Source organism: Impatiens glandulifera, chromosome 4 (genome assembly GCF_907164915.1).
Source record: "Impatiens glandulifera chromosome 4, dImpGla2.1, whole genome shotgun sequence".
NCBI lineage: Eukaryota > Viridiplantae > Streptophyta > Magnoliopsida > Ericales > Balsaminaceae > Impatiens > Impatiens glandulifera.
This window is the reverse complement of record NC_061865.1, coordinates 18,053,459-18,073,232: the sequence shown is the minus strand read 5'-3', so window position 1 is coordinate 18,073,232 and position 19,774 is coordinate 18,053,459. Positions and strand designations below refer to the sequence as shown.

The following is a 19,774-nucleotide window of genomic DNA, read 5'->3' as shown; positions in this document are numbered from 1 at the left end:
AGAAGTTAAACCTCTTTAAAAAATAAAGTCCAACAAATTTAAAATTCATTATAAAAAATTTAGGATTTATTTTAAAATATATATATATATATATTATATTATATTATATTATATTATATTATATTATATGGAACAGACGAAAAGGATGAGTTGAGGTGAGCTCCAGTTTTCCACGCATCCCAAACAGATACTATATATAATATAATATATTAATTAGATAAATTTTAAAAAAAAATCTTTAAACTCATTAATAAAAAAAGCTTAAATTAAATTTCAAACTAAAAAGTTTAAACTATATTAGTTGCGTGAATATTCTTCTACTCTCAAATCCTTAGTGAAGATTTTAATTTATCAGTCCAGATACTCCTCACACTCACCAGATCAGCACTCAACAAGCTAGTGATCTTATTCACCACTTCAGCCTTCAGCTATCTGTAATTTGAGACGAAGAATTTAATTCGAGGCCTTATTCTCTTCTTATATTTCGTATTTAAATAGTCGAGCAATAACATTGTATTAGGATTTAGCCATTTAGGATTTTGGTTTTTGGGTAAGTGGTAACCAATTTCAATTAAAGTGATTTAGGGCTTAGGAATTTGAAGTTTTTTTTAGTTTAACTACTATATGGTCAAAACTTAGTTCGATTAATTGTTTGATAGTTGATAATATGTAACAAATTGAGCAAAATGACTTTTTAAAATTTCATATTCTATTTCATACTCTTTTACGTAGGATATGGAAAGATTTTATAAACAAATTTGTACTTCTACATCTCATTCCCAACATGAGCCTCCTTCATCATCTAATGATCTTACTAATGACTAATGAGCATAATGTTATTGAACAAGTAGAAAATCAATCCCTTGCAAAATTAAATTTAGGTGATATTATCAATGATCCCGAATTAAGAAAATTAATTGAGAATTTTGATGTTATTCAAGATCAAGCTCGAAGAGAACATGTTCTTCGAGAACCATGTCAATTAAATGACCTTTTATATTCAAAAATAACTTTAGGTAATCACGAAAGAAGTTTTCAAACAAGTTAGTATAAAAAATACACATTGTTAGAATATAGCATATCGAAAGATGCAACATTTTGTACCGACTCATTGACAAAAATAACTTTATTCTCGATTTATATTATCATTGTAAAATTTTAATTGTAAATACATTTATTTAATCCGAAAAAGAATTAGAACAAGCAGGACCGGTCCTGGGGTAAGCCCAACAAGCCCCCGGGCTAGGGCAGCCCACCCCTAGAGCAGCCCATTTATTAAAATAAAGAAGACATTTCTAATATTTTTTAAACGTAATTAGATCTAGCCTAGTTGTTTATGATGTAAACAAAAGATTTTTATCTAGTCATGAGTTCTAACCTCACCAAAACTATTTTTATCATTTTTTAGCTGTCAAAATTGATTTTTTTTTTAGGCTGGGGCAACCCAAAACTTAGGGTCGCACTAAGTACAAGTATAACTAATTTAGCCTCCTGAAAAATTATTTATGGGTCCGTCCCTATATATATATATATATATATATATATATATATATATATATATATATATATATATATATATATATATATATATATATATATATAAGTGATATAGATAGGGAAATTGAGGAGGGAACGAGAAAGTTAATGACGTATAAAGTGTGAGAAGAGAAATAAATTATTTTATTATTTTAATTAATTAGATTATGCTATGTCATTCTATTTTTTATTCTCTCTTTTAAATTCTCTCTCCCTATATATATAGGGAATGACGTCGTAACACGCAACTGATTTGTTGAAAAAATAACAAATTTTTTCATTTTTTTCTCTCCTCACATTTTATCATTTTCCTAGCTAGTTACTCATTCCCTCCCTTATCACTTCTCACATATATATATATATATATATATATATAATGTAGATTTATTTTGAAATCTTCAACAGTTATTTTTGGCATATACTCCACCATTTTTACTTGAGTCATTAAACTTTATTTATAAGTGCAAAAATAATTTCAAAACGAAGTCGTTTTGAGCTTTCCCCTGGAACAACAAGAAGGCGTCTCATCTCTTTTTTCTTGTTCAAATTGGCCTTCTAAATCCCTCTTCCTTTAATTCGACCCTAGAACTTGCAATTGGCTTGTTTTTCAGAAGGCTGTGTTTGAGCATGGATTTTGAACTTGACTCGGCCCATTTGCTTATATATATAGATATTATATTTGTTTTATTTCATAATAATTATAATAAATATATATTATGATATATATATTAATTCTAACTTTGGATCTCTGAAAAGAAAATTTTATTTTTAAAATCAATTTCGAAAAACAGAAAATACTGTTTTTAGTCTTTATAGAAGTCAAACACACAAATATATATATATATATATATATATATATAAATATATATATATATATATAATTATAAATATTATATTTGTTTTATTTCATAATGATTATAATAAATATATATATATATATATATATATATATATATATATATATATATATATATATATATATATATATATATATATATCAAACTTTGGAACCATCTTCTCTGAAAAAAAAAATATTTTTTAAAATAAATTTCAAAAAACAGAAAATACTGTTTTTAGGTTTTATAGAAGTCTTACACAAATAAATATATATATATATATATATATATATATATATATATATATATATATATATATATATATATATATATATATATATATATATATATATATATATATATTAATTCTAACTTTAGAACCCTATCTGAAAATAAATTTTATTTTTTAAAATCAATTTCGAAAAACAGAAAATACGGTTTTTAGGCTTTATAAAAGTCATACACACAAATATATATATATAATTATAGATATTATATTTGTTTTATTTCATAATAATTATAATAAATATATATTATAATATATATATTAATTCTAACTTTGGAACCATCTCTGAAAAAAAAAATTTATTTTTTAAAATCAATTTTGAAAAATAAAAAATACGGTTTTTAGACTTTATAGAAGTCATACATACAAATATATATATATATATATATATATATATATATATATTATATATATATATATATTAATTCTAACTTTGGAAAAGAAAATTTTGTTTTTTAAAATTAATTTGGAAAAACAGAAAATACAGGCTTTATAGAAGTCATACCTAAAAACAATTAAAGTAATATAAAAATTAAAATAAAGGATTAAATAGTTCTTTAAGTCTATTTTCTTTTTAAAAATTGTAAGCTGATAGCTGATAGTTTATGAGTATAATAATACAATAAAAATACATATATTTATTTTTACTACTAGAAAACAAATATATATAAAATTCATGTAATTACTTTTCAAAGTGATATCATGTTATTATTATAATATATATACATATATAATAAACTAATAATTGATAATAAATTTTAATTTGAGGTCCATACATATAAATGTTGGTCTATTTTGTTTATAAAGTATTTAACACATTATATAAAAAAAATTTAGTTAATTGAGCATAATAAAACATGATATTATTCATTAATAAATGTTTGTTTAAATATATTTTTTTTAAGTATATTAAGTGATTCCTTACTACTAATACTAATTGGATGTTCAATTGGGATCATTAGAATTTTATTTATTTTAAACCTTTTATATTTAGTTATTTTGATTTTATTGACATTTTTCTGTAATTTAATTTTTGACCGTCTTTTACAAAAACAAAATAAAAATTTAATAAAAGAAAAAAAATTTGGGATCCTTTAATATTCCAAAAATATTCAAATTTTTGGTTCACTCAATCAAACTATTCACATTTTTTTGGCTTTCCCAAACCATCTAAGTTTTTTTCTTTTTAAAAAGTTAAAATAAAATAAAAATCAACTTAAATATTATACTTTAAAATAAAATATATTCACTCAAATTAAAAAAAATGTATTTCAATATAAATCAAAATTAGTTGATATTCAAAATACATACTTCAAAAACTTTATTTAGTGTAAACTTATTAAATTATTAAATTTTATAAATATATTATATATAATTAAAATAAAAGTTAATTAAAATAATATATATTAAAATAAAATAAATTATATAAACATTAAAATAAAATACAATAAATAAAACTAAAATAAAATTTACATAAAACTTATTAAACAAGAAAAGTAAAATAAAATATGTATTTTATTTTAATAATTTTGGCTAAATTTAACTTATTTTGGAATGTTTTTTATTTTTATTTAATATAATATATTTTCATGTTTATATAATATATTTTATTTAAATATATATAATGTATTATTTTTGATAAAAATATGTAATTATTTTAATAAATTTTATAAAAAGTTTGATTTATATCCTAATACATTTTATTTTAATTAGTATTTAATGTATGTTAATTTAATGGTTTAAATAATATTTTTATTTTAATGTATAATATTTAAATTAATTTTTATTAATTATATGTATTTATAAAATTAAATAATTTATAAATTTATATTACCGTTCGAAAAAAAAATCAAAACAAGAGTGGGAAAACACAATAAGATTTACCATTTTGGAACAACAATAGAAAACCCAAAAATGTTTACCAATGAATAAAAATAACATAAAATTAATATTTAACGAGCTTAGAAATATTTAAGAAGATCAATGAGTTCACCGACTGCCTCCACCGATTTTCTAGAAAAGATCTCCCTAGTCGTCATAATAATAGCGTTGTGGAGTAAACACGCCGATCAACCGATCACTGAACGTACTATGGTTCATTTCAAGTTAAATAGTCCACCATAAAATAATCGGGATGTGAACCCATTGACTAACCCTGACCGAGCTCTTACTTTCTATCTAGATAACCTAATAAACGACGATTGACTCAACACCACTCATTCAATGTCAATCATATTCCAATGTAGGCTCCAAATCACAACCACTCATTTGTAATACAAAAGCAAGTGAGTTTTCATCTTTACCTTTCACAACACATTCTATAACGACTAACTATAATACATTTATCGTCCATCAAGATCACTTCATACATGATACTCCATCCAAAAAACGAGATTTTCAAAGAGAATTTAGAATCCCTCAAATTTTCCCATAGGAAGTCATATGGAGAAATCTCTACAAAATAATGTGTAAGAATGAACAACCTTACAAGAATCCATGTCTTGCCAACGTAAAGTATCACAAAAATATTCAATTGTTGATCAAACATGTCCTTGACCAATGCATTTATACATACCAATGTTGAAGGGAGAGTTAAGAATGACAAGGCAAGACTTTTGACACTACACCAAACATCATCCCATAATCTTCGATTAGTTTTTGCCAATCGAAAACCTACATTGCCCATAGAAAGACTTCCATATAGTAGAGATGTCTCTCCAAACACTTCAACCACCTGGTCGAAATCTAGTTTTAGTGAACCATCTAGATCAATCATGTCCATACTTACATCTAATAATATCAACTTATAAATAGTTAGGTTCCGAAAAGAATATAATACACCATTTTGACAAGAGAGATTTGTTAAATGAAACAAAATCTATAATTTCCAAGCCCTTTTGATCCTTGACTTTTTTCATTTTATCTCAACTCACCAAATGACTAAAGGAGGACTTAGAAGATTCCAAAAAAATTTGCACATAATTCATTCCATCTTCACGACCACCGTCTTAGGAATAAGAAACAAAGACATCATAAAAGTATGCATAGAGATCAATGCACTTTTGATAAGGACCAATCGACCCCTTTCAAAATCATCTTTCTTCTCCAAATATGTAACTTCCTCTCCATTTTAAGATAATTGGGTCCCAAGATGTTTAGGAGCGGGCTCTAGCACCGAGAGGCATACCAAGATAAGTAGACAAAAATGTACCAATAGTAAAACCTAAAATACTTGCCAAGTATGTTTTCTTCCTAGTGGAAACATAGTCCGAGAATAAAATATTAGATTTACCGATATTGACTCGTAGTCTAGAGCATGCTTTGAACAACCATAAAATATCTCATATATGTTTGCATGTTTACGTGTGTCCTGTAACATTCACAATGTATCGTCAGCGAAGAGCAATTGAGATAGTTGGCGAAGAGTAATTGAGATCGTCAACGAAGAGCAATTGAGAAATGATAAAAGAAGACGTTATTGCCCCACAATCCGCTCTAATTAGACCAGTTTGTTCTGCGAACTTCATCATTCTAGAAAGTACTTCCATCACAATGACGAACAAGAATGAAGACAATGGATCACCTTGTCTAATACCCCTTGAACTTTCAAAAAACCCTTTAAGACTTCCATTCACAATCACATAGAATTTAATCGTCGAAACACAAAATCTAATTCAACTCATCCATTTATTCCCCATTTTCATTCTACCAACTATATCAAATAAAAATTCTTAATTCACGTGTTCATATGCTTTTTCAATATTTAACTTAATAAATGCACACATATCCCCCTTGTAATTTGTCGAGTCAATGCATTCATTTGTGATAAGTGCTGCGTAAAACATTTGTCGACCCTTGATGAAAGTCATCTGATTAGCCGTAATCACTAATTCAATAACTTTGCGCAACCTGTTCGCCAACTATTTGGATATAATCTTATAAAACGACGACACAAGACTAATTGGTCTAAAATTCTTTATATCTATGGTTGTGGGAGCCTTATGGATAAGACAAATTAACGTTGAGTTCCAACTTTATCGAAGGAATAAAATAAGTGAAAATGCTCAAATGCTTTCATGATATATTATTTAAGGAACAACCACACCTTTTAAAAAAATGCTAATGTAAAGTCGTCGCTTTTTAAAACTATATCATTTATCTTATTATATAATTTATTAACATTTGCACATATATTGTACGTTTTCCCACATACTAACTTCTCAAGTTCTTTAAATTTGCATAAAAGATTCAACAATAGCAAACCCGAGGTTTCTTGCTTCCCTAGTCTTACACTCTGAGCCATTTTTTTAAATAACTCTAATCAAACTTATTATATGGGTAGAGTGGGAAAGTAAATGAGAAAAGTTAGTAAGAAAGGAATAGATTTGTTCAATTGACAATCATTTTTATATTTTTGACATAGTATTGTATTGTGTAACATTTAAATTTGTATAATAATATAGAAAAATTTATTTATTTTTAATATATATATATATATATCATTTAATTACTTATAAAAAATATATTATGTTATTATTTATAAAATATATAAAATAACATAATTGTTAATTTGGTATCAAATATAAAAAAAATATTGTAAAACCTTTCACACTCTATAAGCATAAAAAATTGACATACTCTAATTGACAAATAATATTATTATTCATAATAATATTAAAATAATATTTTGATTTTTTAGATTTAAAATAACCCCAAAAGACATTAAATATCAAATTATGATTAATTATTATGATAATTAAACTCTAATTAAAAAATTAAATAAAAATTCAAAAATTAGTTGAGGTTAAAATACTGTATTTATTTTACACAAATTAAACCCAAGAACGAATTGAAATTATTTAATTATGATTTTAAACATAGGTTATGTATAATTTATGGTTTAAAATAAATAAATACTTAAAATACCCAAAAAAACACATAAAAATACAAATAATGAACATAATTTTTATTAAGTTTCTAAAATAATTTTTGTGAAAATTTTGGTGAGAAAACGCAAGAAAATGATTAAAATTAGAATTCAAATAACCATTTTATTAAAAATATAAACTGATAATCTAGTGTGACAAAATTTATGTTTAAACTTTGCAGCAGGGTTCAAAGTCAACGGATTAGCGCTGAATTTTTATCCAGCGCTCAAGAATCAACTACGCCTGCTAGTTGTAGCCAAGCAAATGTGCGCCCGGTTCACACATGATCGACTAACGGGTCACTAACCCCGTTAGCCCGATCGCCCAAACGCAGATGGAGATCCAATGGAACGCCTAACAGTGCGTTCATTAAATCAAAACGACGTTATTTTAGGCGTCTTCTCGCCGATGTAGGGAGCTCGGCGGAATCGTGATCGATCCTTCCAAAAGCTCTATCTCCTCCTACAATTGATCTTATCCTCTGATTTTTTCACCTATGTGCTCGCCTTATCTTCGCCATCATTATCCCTAAACCTATTAACCACATCTTCCACTAAAACTAGGCTGCCACGAATGAATTAGTTTTAGGGATAAGAACTCTGGTGATCAAATTAGAGTTGAATTCATCCTCCTCTACCAACCTAAACTTAGTATAAATAGTCCTTATGTGATCCTCTACCAATCCATTAAACAATCAACACATATTACACAATGAATCAAATATTCAAAGATTCCGGTCAAACTGGTTTTTGTGAAAACCATCTCCGGTGATCAAAGCTTTGATTAAGGCTTTGGAATAACTTCTAATACATCATTGGAGTGTTCTCCAACTATTTGTAAGCATCCAGAACCTTTGTAATTCGATTTGTGATTAAAAAGTAGATTTTTCTAAGTTTGATCAGTTTGAGTTGTTCTATAGTTCAATTGTATGATTTATTTGTTTAGAAGCTAGATGTTATATGATCTTTCTGTTGAAATAGATATGATCAAATCAACCTTAAATAAAAAAAAATGAAAAATTGGATTGAAATCTTGGATTTTTTAAAGTTCATGTTCTTGAGCTTTAATCTTGACTTCTTGATTCAAATAGTTTCTAAACATGTTTGTAAACATGTTGGGATGATTTCTTGATCATTGTAACATCATCCCGATCATATTTGATCAAACTGAATTTTTTTAAAAAATGAGTTTGGATTTCATCTTCAAAAGTTGTTACAGAGATTGAATGACGTTCTTGTTTTGGTTGTGTTCGACTATGTTCATTATTTCAAAGCTAATGGAACAAAAATCAAACTTGAAATGGCCTAATTAAAAATATCTCAAAATTTGACCTAAAAACAATTTTAAAAATTGATCTTTATATAGATCGATTGATCGTGATTAGGGTTAGGGCTTTTATTCCATATAATCATATGAGTCGACTGTAACTTACAGATCATGATTTCATGATCTATATCAAAAGTTATAGCACATGCAATTCTTGACAAATTCAAGAACACTCGGTTCTCGACAACCGATTCCCATAGGACCGAGACCGAGAAATATGACTGAGAATCTTTGGTCCGGATTGAGACCAATGACCGATGTTCTTGAGTTAGGACCGAGAATCTTCGATCCGTACCGAGACCAATGACTGATGTTCTTGAGTTAGGACCGAGACTCAAGACCAATATTCTTGAGTTAGGACTAAAAAACTCAAGACATATGTTCTTGAGTTAGAATCGAGACTCAAGACCGATGAATCTGACCGAGGTTTCTAACCTCGGACCGAGAGGTCTGATTTGGGACCGAGCCTCCCAGGTCCTCGACCGAGAAACCTATACCTGGAACCAAACCTCCCAAGTCCACGACCGAGAACCACCTGAGTTCAAGACCGAGTCTCCTGAACCCCAAGACCGAGCTTTCCAGTCCCTCGACCGAGCAGTTCGAGTGAGGGACCGAGCCTCCCGAGTCCAGGACCGAGCCCTCTAGATCTAGGGACCAATGCTCTTGAGCCCTAATCTAATCTTTCCCGGTCTAGACCAAGCCCGTCCGAGCCCATATCGGTAAAACCAGACCCAAACCTTAGGATTCCGATCTTATGGCCTGTTTCGTTCCACTTTCCAAAAATACAAAATTGTTTTTATAATTTAAACCCCAATCCATTTTCAAATAATCTCGAAAGGTCAGAAAATGATATTTATATATTTTTGGGATAATTTTTAAGGAAATATTTTGACTAATGCCTTATTTGGAATTTATTTTTTAAAAATTAACACTTTTCTAATATTTTTCGGGGTTTACTCAGTTTTATATCAACGCAATCGTAACTACGCCCTTTCAAATAATTTTGTACAATTATTTACGTAATGTAAACTTATCTTTGTTTAGGACCCCAAACTATTAAATAAAAGTAAATAAATGCTATAAATAAATCACATTATAGCCATACATTGTTTGAATAAAATAAAATTGTCATTTGACGGACGTAGAGAACATAGCGTGAAAGTCCTTTCCCGAGCGTAACCAAAAGTTGAACCCTTTATAGAGACTCTAGTATAAAATACGTTTATGCACGTACCTTTTACTGATGTTCTAAAATCATTTGGCGACTCTATTTTCAAATAAACAATCTTTTAACTTAGTTATGTTTGATTAAATCAAACCGGGTTTTGGCCAGATTATTATTTGACCCTAGATTATTAAAATTTGAATAAAATTATTATTTTTACATGATTAATTTCAAAAGCTCTCAGGTATTTTCATATTTTTTTTTAAAAAAATTCTTTTAAAAGACGTCTAGTACGCAAACCAATATTAAATCACATCGAACTTCGAGTCATCTCGTGATCCCGTATTGTGATCCCCGTATTGTCACGTGTCGTCTAAATACATGCTAAGCTACGAAAAGAGAATTCTCGGTGATTACACACTCATTTAGTGTTCCATTCAAAGAATTTTAAGCTTTAATAGAGTATTGCAATTATTAAAATTGTGTGCATCAATGTTGTAAAATTTATTTATTTTAAAAGAAATGTATACATATAAAATTAATGTAATTATTTATTTTTAAAGATGTTATTATTTATAATATATATATATATATATATATATATATATATATATATATATAATAAACTAATAATTGCTAAAAAAAAAAAAAAAAAAAATTGTAATTTGAGTTCAATATAAAAAGTAAATAAATAAATATTAGTCCAGTCATTTTTTAAAATAATCAATTATAATCAAAATAAATATATGATTTATTAAACAAACAATATAATATCATGTTCTATAATAATAAATGGTTGTGTAAGCATATTTAAAAAAAAACTTTAAGTCAAAAGCCATTAAGCCACTCTTATTTAATGTTTGATTCAACAATTTTTTCATTTTTTACACCCTATTATTCGAAATATTCAACCTGAGTATAATATATAATTCAAGTAATTATTTTTTAAAAGGATAATATGTTATTATTTATAATATACTAATAATTGGTTAAAAGTTTGTAATTTGAGCTCAATACAAAGAAATTATAAATATGGTTCTGTTTGTTTAAATGCATTATGAAAATAATAAATTGTTGATTAAGTACACAAAAAACATGAAATTAACCTTAATAATAAATCATTGTTTAATTTTTTTTTTTTTTTAAAAAATACAAATTTAAGCAACTTTGACAACCCATTTAGTGTGCAATTTTTTAGTCTTTTAAAATAGTCTCTTAGGAATTTTCAAAATGAGAATAATATAGGTTAAATTTGTTTCTTTTTTATTTTTGAAAAACAAATATATATAAATTAATGTGATTTATTTTTCTTGATACAATGTTATTATTTATATGTATTTATAAAATAAATTAATAACTGATAACAAAATTTTATTTTAAAGTCTATACATTCAAAAAAAAAAAAATCTCACTTAAACGTACGTATTTGTAGAATTAGCTCACTTAAACGTATCTACTAATAAAATGTCATTTAAATATATTTATTATCAAAAATTGACTCATTTAGTCTTTTAGTAAATTATAATTAATTTTTATTTATATATCTATTAATTAAATATTAATATTTTTCTCTCTCATTCTTTTTCATTAATAAATGAATATTCTATTTTTATTTTTTTCATAAAAAAAAGTTATTATTTGTAAGTATTTATTATTGATTATTTTAATTATATATATATATATATAAAAGTATTCATCATTAATTATCTTAATTTTATATTTTTTATATATTTTGATTATTAGTTATTTTAAAATTGTTTAGTCCCAATAGTTGGATATAACACTGACTTATCCTTTTATCAAAAAAAAAAATATTATAGTAAAACACAAATTTTATAAATAAATTGTTAATTTTAAAAAAAAAGAATTTAAAAATTATAAAAAATAAAAAACTGATATAAAAATGAAGATGAAATAAAAAAAACTAATATAAACCTAATAAAAATTTAAGAATAAAATAAATTAAAAAAAAAAGAGACAAAATATATTAATATTTAATTAATAAATATATAACTAAAAATTAAAAATTAACTATGGTGAGTTAAAAGAGGTTAAATGAGTCAATTTTTGATAGCATGTTTAAATTTTTAAATGACATTTTATTAGTATATACGTTTAAGTGAGCTAGTTGTACAAGTATATATACGTCTATATGAGCTTTAAAAAAAATAAAAATAAACATTGGTTAGTATTATTTTTAATAATTAATGCATTATAAAAAAATACGATTAATTAAAAATAACAAAATATGACATTAATTTTAATAATAGATAGTTGATTAAATATGTTTTAAAGAAAAAACTTTTAAGTGACTGTTGTACATCAACCTTTTTAAATATTGTATAATAAAATGGTAAATTTTATTTATTTTTAATTTATTAAATAAATAATAAAAATATTATTTAATTATTTTTTTCTAAATGATATCATTTTATTATTAATAATATATATATATATATAATAAATTAATAATTATTTTAAAATATTATAATTTGGGATGATACACAAAAAAAACAATTTTAAATATTGATCGGGTTTGTAATTTATTTTTTATTTTTAAATATTCAACCCATTGTTCAAATAAAAAATGATTGATTGAACACAAAAATGATATTATCCTTGATAATAATCTCTCATTGAGATGGTTAGTGTGAATGAGATCAGAGACGCCCTCTTTAGCATGAAAGGTGACAAAAGCCCTGGGTCTAATAGATTCAACGCCACTTTCTTCATGGCTAGTTGGAACATTGTCGGAAAGAGTATTTGTGAGGCTGTCACTGAGTTCTTTTGGAACCGCAATGTGTTTAAGCAATGGAATACAACCATCCTCAACCTTATTCCAAAAAAGATCTCCCCTGAAATGATTCAAGATTTCCTTCTCATTTCTTGCTGTAATATCACTTATAAAATTATTTCAAAAATCATTGCCAAACGTTTTAAAGTAGTTATATCAAAACTCATTAGTCTTGGACAATCAACTTTCATCCCTGGCAGGTCTATCTCCCATAATATCTTACTCATGAGGGTCTTCTTAAGGTTTGTAGGAAGTCTATCTCACCGTGTGTGGCTTTTAAGGTGGACATCCTAAAGGCTTTTGACTCCATCAATAGGAGTGCCATTCACGATTTCTTAACCGTCTCTGGTTTCCCTTGTATCTTTATTGACTGGATTATGCAGTGTGTCTCGATTCCCCACTTCATTGAGACCGTGAACGGTATCCATGATAGGTTTTTCAAATGGATTAGACAAGGGGATCATCTCTCCTCTTACATTTTCGTCCTTATTATGGAGGTTTTTGAGTGCATTGTTAAAATGCTCCTAAAGTATTGACATTTCACTCACCATCCTTATTGCAAGCAAGAATCTATCACCCATATCTGTTTTGCAGATGATCTCTTCATCTTGGCGCATACTGACGCTGACTCTGTTAGAACTATCAAGGAGGCTCTCACCATTTTTTCTAGTGTTACAGGTCTCATAATTAATCAGGGCAAAAGCCTTGCCTTCTATGGCGGCGTCGAGGAGGAAACTAAAGTTAGCATATTCGGGATCATGGGCATTGAAGAAGGATCGCTCCCCGTCCATTACCCGGGCATCCTACTGTCCTCTAAACAACTCCAGATCTCTCACTGTCGACCTCTAATTGAAAAGGTAAAAAATGTTATTCTGGAATGGGCTACTAAAAGACTTTCTTATGTTGGTCGCATTGAGCTGGTCACTAGAGTTGTTATGGCTATTATCGGATACTAGGCGCAACAGATCGTCCTCCCGAAGAAAGTCATGAAAGAATTGGATCAGCTTATGAGGAATTTCATTTAGGGGACTCAAGGGCGTGCTGGGAAAAGGATCAAATGGACGGACACATGCAAGCCCAAAATCGAAGACGGAATCGACATCAAGGATAATGTCTCTTAGAACAAAACTCTCACCTATAGAAAGTTCTGGGCATTGGAAAAGAACCATGATTCGCCTTTGGTCAGATGGGTATACTCGAGGTTCATCAGAAAAGACATCAGCATCTAGACATGCAAGATCAGAATGGATATGGCGTGGTCCCTTAAAAAAATTCTAAAGCTTAGAGACAGCGCGGGCAAGATGATCAACATTCAAATTGGAAACGGTAATGACACTCTATTATAGCATTACCCCTGGTTCGAAAACAGACTCATCCTTCATAATAGTGTCTTATCCATCACTCAAATCAGGCGAGAATGTCAATTGGCCACAATTCAACAAGTCAAAAGCGGCGATTAGAACAGCCTTATGAGGACTATTCTAGAAGGTGCGAGAATCCTTGACGCACTTTCATCCTATCATCTGAATAACCATGATGATCTCGTGTTTGGAGTGTCGAGAACAATGGTAGGTTCAGCTCAGGGTCTGCATGGGATTGTGTTCGTCATCATGGGGACGTTGTCCCATGGTCCCACTTAGTGTGGTCTACCAAAGTAATCCCCAGACACCAATTCATTTTATGGCTCACCTTCTGTGAGAGACTCAATACACATGATCGAATCAAGAAGTACATGAGCATCCCAGATCTTAATTGCCTTCTTTGCTTGGGAAACGAGGAGTCCATTGAACACCTCTTTGGGAACTACTCGTTTGCCTCCTTGCTTTGGCGCAGATTCTCCGCATCAATGAGCCTCCTTAATTTCCCAAACGAATGGACCAACGTCAAGGACTTCGTCATCATAAAGACCAAGGGCAACGACTTTAGCTCCAATACGTTCAAGTGTTTTTTCGCCAACATTGTTTTTCGCCAACAATGCAAATACAGTCTGGAACAATATTATCACTGACGGAAACTCCCTCATCCGAACGTGGAGACGTATTCCCACAGACAAGAAGAATTGGTTAATCTGTAAAAATTGGAACATCGCTTATGAGAAAGTCACCATAACCACTGATTTCATTGCACTTTAATTCTCAATTCTCATTTGTCATATTTTATCTCTTTTTTTTGTATTTCATTCGGTTTGTTTTTACTCTGATTTCCTTTGAACTCATGTAACTCCTTTGTCTTTTTATGACTTTTATTTTATTGACGTTACGTCGTCTTTCACAAAAAAAAATCTCTAGTTTAATCTTGATTTTTTTTATTTATTTTAAATTTAAAGTTTATTCTTGACAATATTCTATTGTGACAATTTATAGATAGTTTATTATTTATTGTGAAAATGTTGAAATTAGTATATATATATTAACATAATTTAAAACTTACAATGCATAGCATCCATTCATGTAAACAATTATCCTTATATTTTTAAAAATGAAAATAAGAAGTTTAAACAAAATAAAATAAGAAAAAGTAAAAATAATAATAACAGCCCATAAACATTAAACAAATTTAAAAAGATTACATATTCATACCAAGCTAAAAGCAATTATCAATTTTACTTCAATCCATGCCAATAGATAATAATTCCTTAATATCCAAACTCAAATTCTCTCTTTAGATACTAAATTAAAGACCATATGAACAAACATAGATAACAGAAGAAGGCATTTGAAGTATTGCCTCCACCCAAAGTAAATTGAGAATTATTAGAATTATTGATCATCTCCATCAAATTCATGTCTATTATTTCCCCAACTTGAAGGATGTAGCTGTTGACTCCTAAAATCATTATCCAAATTGTTCATCGTCGTCATGTTACTATTGGAGTAACAATTTTCATTGTTAGTCGACAATGATCCATCAAAGAGGTATGAAATATATTGATCCTATGACAAATGAGTATTGGTAGTGTTTCCTGGTTCTTGAACTTTTTGGGTGGCACGATTTATATAATGACCACATTACCGCTGAAAAACTTGATCATGAAATTATGTTCGTCATTTTACGTTTCTTTCATTATTAGTCCTAACATGTTTTTATCGTCAATTGACAAATAGGTCGATATTATATTGGTCATACATGAAGAATCGACCGAGTTTACATTGACAATTTATGAATTGATCATACTATATCAGGATGGCTTCTCTTTTATATAATCTTAAAAGATAGTTGTCTTTTGAGTTTCAATTTTAACTTTTTGCAATGATTTTCTGACATTCCTTCTTGAATTTTGTCTTCACTTTGTTGTGTTCCATGATTCTTTATCGAGTTCTCGGTTCTTACCGGTATTTGTTTGGCAATCTGCACCCATCAATTGTCAATCTTCATGTGATCCCGATCAACATTTTTTCTTCTTCTTACTCAACCATCTTAATTTTTAAAAGAAAAGTTATAAAAAAGTTAAATTTTGGTGTAAACTTTTATACACATGGTAATGATAGACAACTTTTTATAACATTTATTGAGATATTTTTGTGAAAAAGACTAATATGATCACATGAGAGATAATTTGAAGGAGAAATATTGAAAATGAAACATTAAAAAAAGGTAAATCTAAAAAGAAAAAAAAATTATAAATTATTAACCACTAACTCACAACCATATGTAATTACTAAAAAGTTGAAAATAAAAAATAAAATAATAAACATAATATTTAATGACCATGCATATTTTCTTATTGGATATAAATTCAAATATATAAAAATTGAATTACTTTTTAAATATAATTTGAAAGACCAATCTTTTCATTACGTGTACGGTATAATAAAATTAAAAACTCAACTTTATTTTATATGATTATAAAAAATCCCAATATAGATTTACACAATTGTACACAACAAACATTATTTTACACATCATTATCACGCAAAACATGCAAGTATGAGTATGATCTGCCGGTAAAAAAATAAAAATAAATAAATAACTGTCAATCTTTTAACGAGAAAAAAAAAGTAAAACAAATTTTATCTAATGATATTCCAAGTTTTTGTTAAAAGATAAAACTAAGTTTAATTTATATGCATTAGCAAGTCTTAATTACAAAACAAAACTAAAATAATCAAATTTAATTAATTTAGCCAAAGAAGGCATTTATGTAATGAAAGGAAAAACAATGAAAACCTACCAAATCAAATTCTAAAAAACTAAAATCTTATTTAAAAAAGAAAAGTTTACTTATATAGAAGTATATCATCCATTTATGTAAACAATTATCCTTCTATTTTTAAAAATAAAAAATTTAAACAAAAAAAAACACTTAACAGCCCATAAACATTAAACAAATTAACAAAGATTACATAGTCATATCAAGCTATAGGCAATTAGCAATTTCACTTCAATTCATGCCAATAGATAATAATTCCTTTAATATCAAACTCAAATCCTCTCTTTAGATACTAAATTAAAGACCATATGAACAAACATAGTTAACACAAAAAGACATTTGAAGTATTGCTTCCACCGAAAGTAAATTGAGAATGATTAGAACTATTGATCATCTCCATCAAATCCATGTCTCTATTATTTCCCCAACTTGAAGAATGTTGTTGTTGACTCGTAAGATAATTATCCAAATTATTCATCGTCGTCATGTTATTATTGGAGTAACAATTTTCATTGTTAGTCGACAATGACCCATCCAAGAGATATGAAATATATTGATCCGATGACATATGAGTATTGGTGGTGTTTTCTAGTTCTTGAACTTTTTGGGTCGTACGGTTCATATCATGACCATTTTTATCGCTGAAAAACTTGATCATGAAATTAAGTTCATCATTGTATGTTTCCTTCATTATTAGCCCTGACAGGTTTTCATCGTCAACTGGCGAATGGGTCGATATTATATTGGTCATACCCAATGAATCGACAGAGTTTACATTGCCAATTTGTGAACCGATCACACTATTATCAAGATTGCTTCTTTTTATATAATCTTGAAGAATAGTTGGCTTTTGGGCTTTGATTTGAACTTTTTGCGATGATTTTCTCACATTCCTTCTTGAATTTTGTCTTCTCTTTGTCGCGTTCCAATGATTCTTTATCGAATTCTCGGTTCTTCCCGGAATTTGTTTGGCAATCTCTGCCCATCTATTGCCAATCTTCATGTGAGCCTCAATCAACATTACTTCTTCTTCTTTGCTCCAACCGTCTTTCTAAAAAAGAAAAGTTAGAAAAAATGTTAAATCTAGTCTAAACTTTTAGACACATGTAATGATGGACACATTTTTGTAACAACATTTATTGCTTTTTGAGAAAAAAAAGTCCTAATATGATCTCATGAGATATTATTTTAAAGAGAAAATATTGAAAAAGAAACATTAAAAAAAAGGTGAGATTGCTTCTATTCCTAGTAAATCTAAAAAGTAAAATAAAAAACATATAAACTATTAACAACTAATTCACAAACATGCAAAAGTTAAAGAAAATAAAAAATAAAATAATAATTAATCATATAAACATACCTAATATTTAATGATCATGCATATTTCTTATTGGATATAAATTAAAATATATAAAACTTGAATTGTTTTTTAAATATAATTTAACAAATCAATCTTTTCATTACTTATAGGTATAATAAAACTAAAAACTCATCTTTATTTTATATAATTATGTAAAATCTCAAGGTAGATTTATACAATCGTACACGACAAACATTTTTTTGTATACATCATCATTACGTGTCTTTACACGCAAAACATGTCTTAAAAAATAGTATGATATGCGGTGAAAAAACTGTCAATCTTTTAACAATAAAAAAGGTGAAACAATTTTATCAAAGATATTGTTTTTCTTAATTATAATCGAAAAAAACAACGAAAACCTTAAGCAAATCAAATTGTGAAAAAATGAACTTAAAATCATCATAAAAGTAAAAAAAACAAAACAATGAAAGCCTTAACCAAATCAAATTCTAAAAATCTTAAATCTGAATTAAATGATATAAAAGTAGAAAAACAATTAAACTATAAAAACATGAAACATTACCTTAATATCAGGCCTCAAATGATTATTCCATCTCTCACGACACTGTTTCCCAGCCCTTCCGACCACCTTCTCTGCAATTTGTGCCCATTTCCTATCTCCATATTGTCTCACCAATTTCAAAAGTACCCTAAAACGATAAATCAAATACTAAAATCAACAAATTAAGTTCACAAACTATATTCAAATTAAAAAAATGACTAACCTATCTTCTTCTTCGGTCCACTGGCCTTTGATAAGAGGAACAAATGAGCTATTTTTCAATGCCTTCTTTCTTGATACCTTACTTTTATCATGATGCATCAAAGCTGATAATTCCATGTTGTTAGAATGATCATCGAGGGATGAATTAGAAGTAGAGAAAGAAAGAGTGAAGCCATTAGAATGGTTATTTTCTTGCTTCAAAAACCTCTCTATAGCTGTCAATGAGGATTTAGGATAATGAAAATGAGAACTAAAATTTTCACCAAATTCCATCTCTTAGAAAAGAGAGAGAGAGAGAGAGATTGGGAGAGAGATGTAAAAATGAGAGAGGAGAGATGGTCATATATTAAGACTAAGGCATCGACATGGCTAGGCTGTATGGGCTGATAGCCGTTGATCTTGGAGTTTGATCCAATGGATGAGATTTGTCTGTGAATGTAACTCCCTGGCACACTTTATTATTGAGTGAGAAGAGATATTAGTGGCTTAATTATTTTTAATGGCATAATTGTAATTTTAAGAGGGAAAAATAAAAGGAGAGAGAGGTAATTAGGGAGTACTAAAAGCCTTTCCCTATTAAATGGCTCTTAAGCCTTAATTACTTAATTTTAATTAATTTATAACTTTTTTCTTTATGGCAATTGTTGGGTCTAATGGTCTTGGTTA

At 27.7% G+C, this 19,774-nt stretch overlaps 1 protein-coding gene across 1 annotated transcript; it reads right to left on the bottom strand.

Moving 5' to 3' along the window:
• Window positions 1–14,714: 14,714 nt before the first annotated feature.
• LOC124934846 (transcription factor MYB119-like) lies at window positions 14,715–19,381 on the bottom strand. Its single transcript, XM_047475344.1, has 4 exons — window positions 19,110–19,381; window positions 18,908–19,034; window positions 17,359–18,072; window positions 14,715–14,939 (listed from the first exon to the last, which is right to left on the bottom strand). Exons 1-4 carry the CDS (start codon window positions 19,379–19,381, stop codon window positions 14,715–14,717), a joined length of 1,338 nt encoding a protein of 445 aa, XP_047331300.1.
• Between the last annotated feature and the right edge of the window lie 393 nt (window positions 19,382–19,774).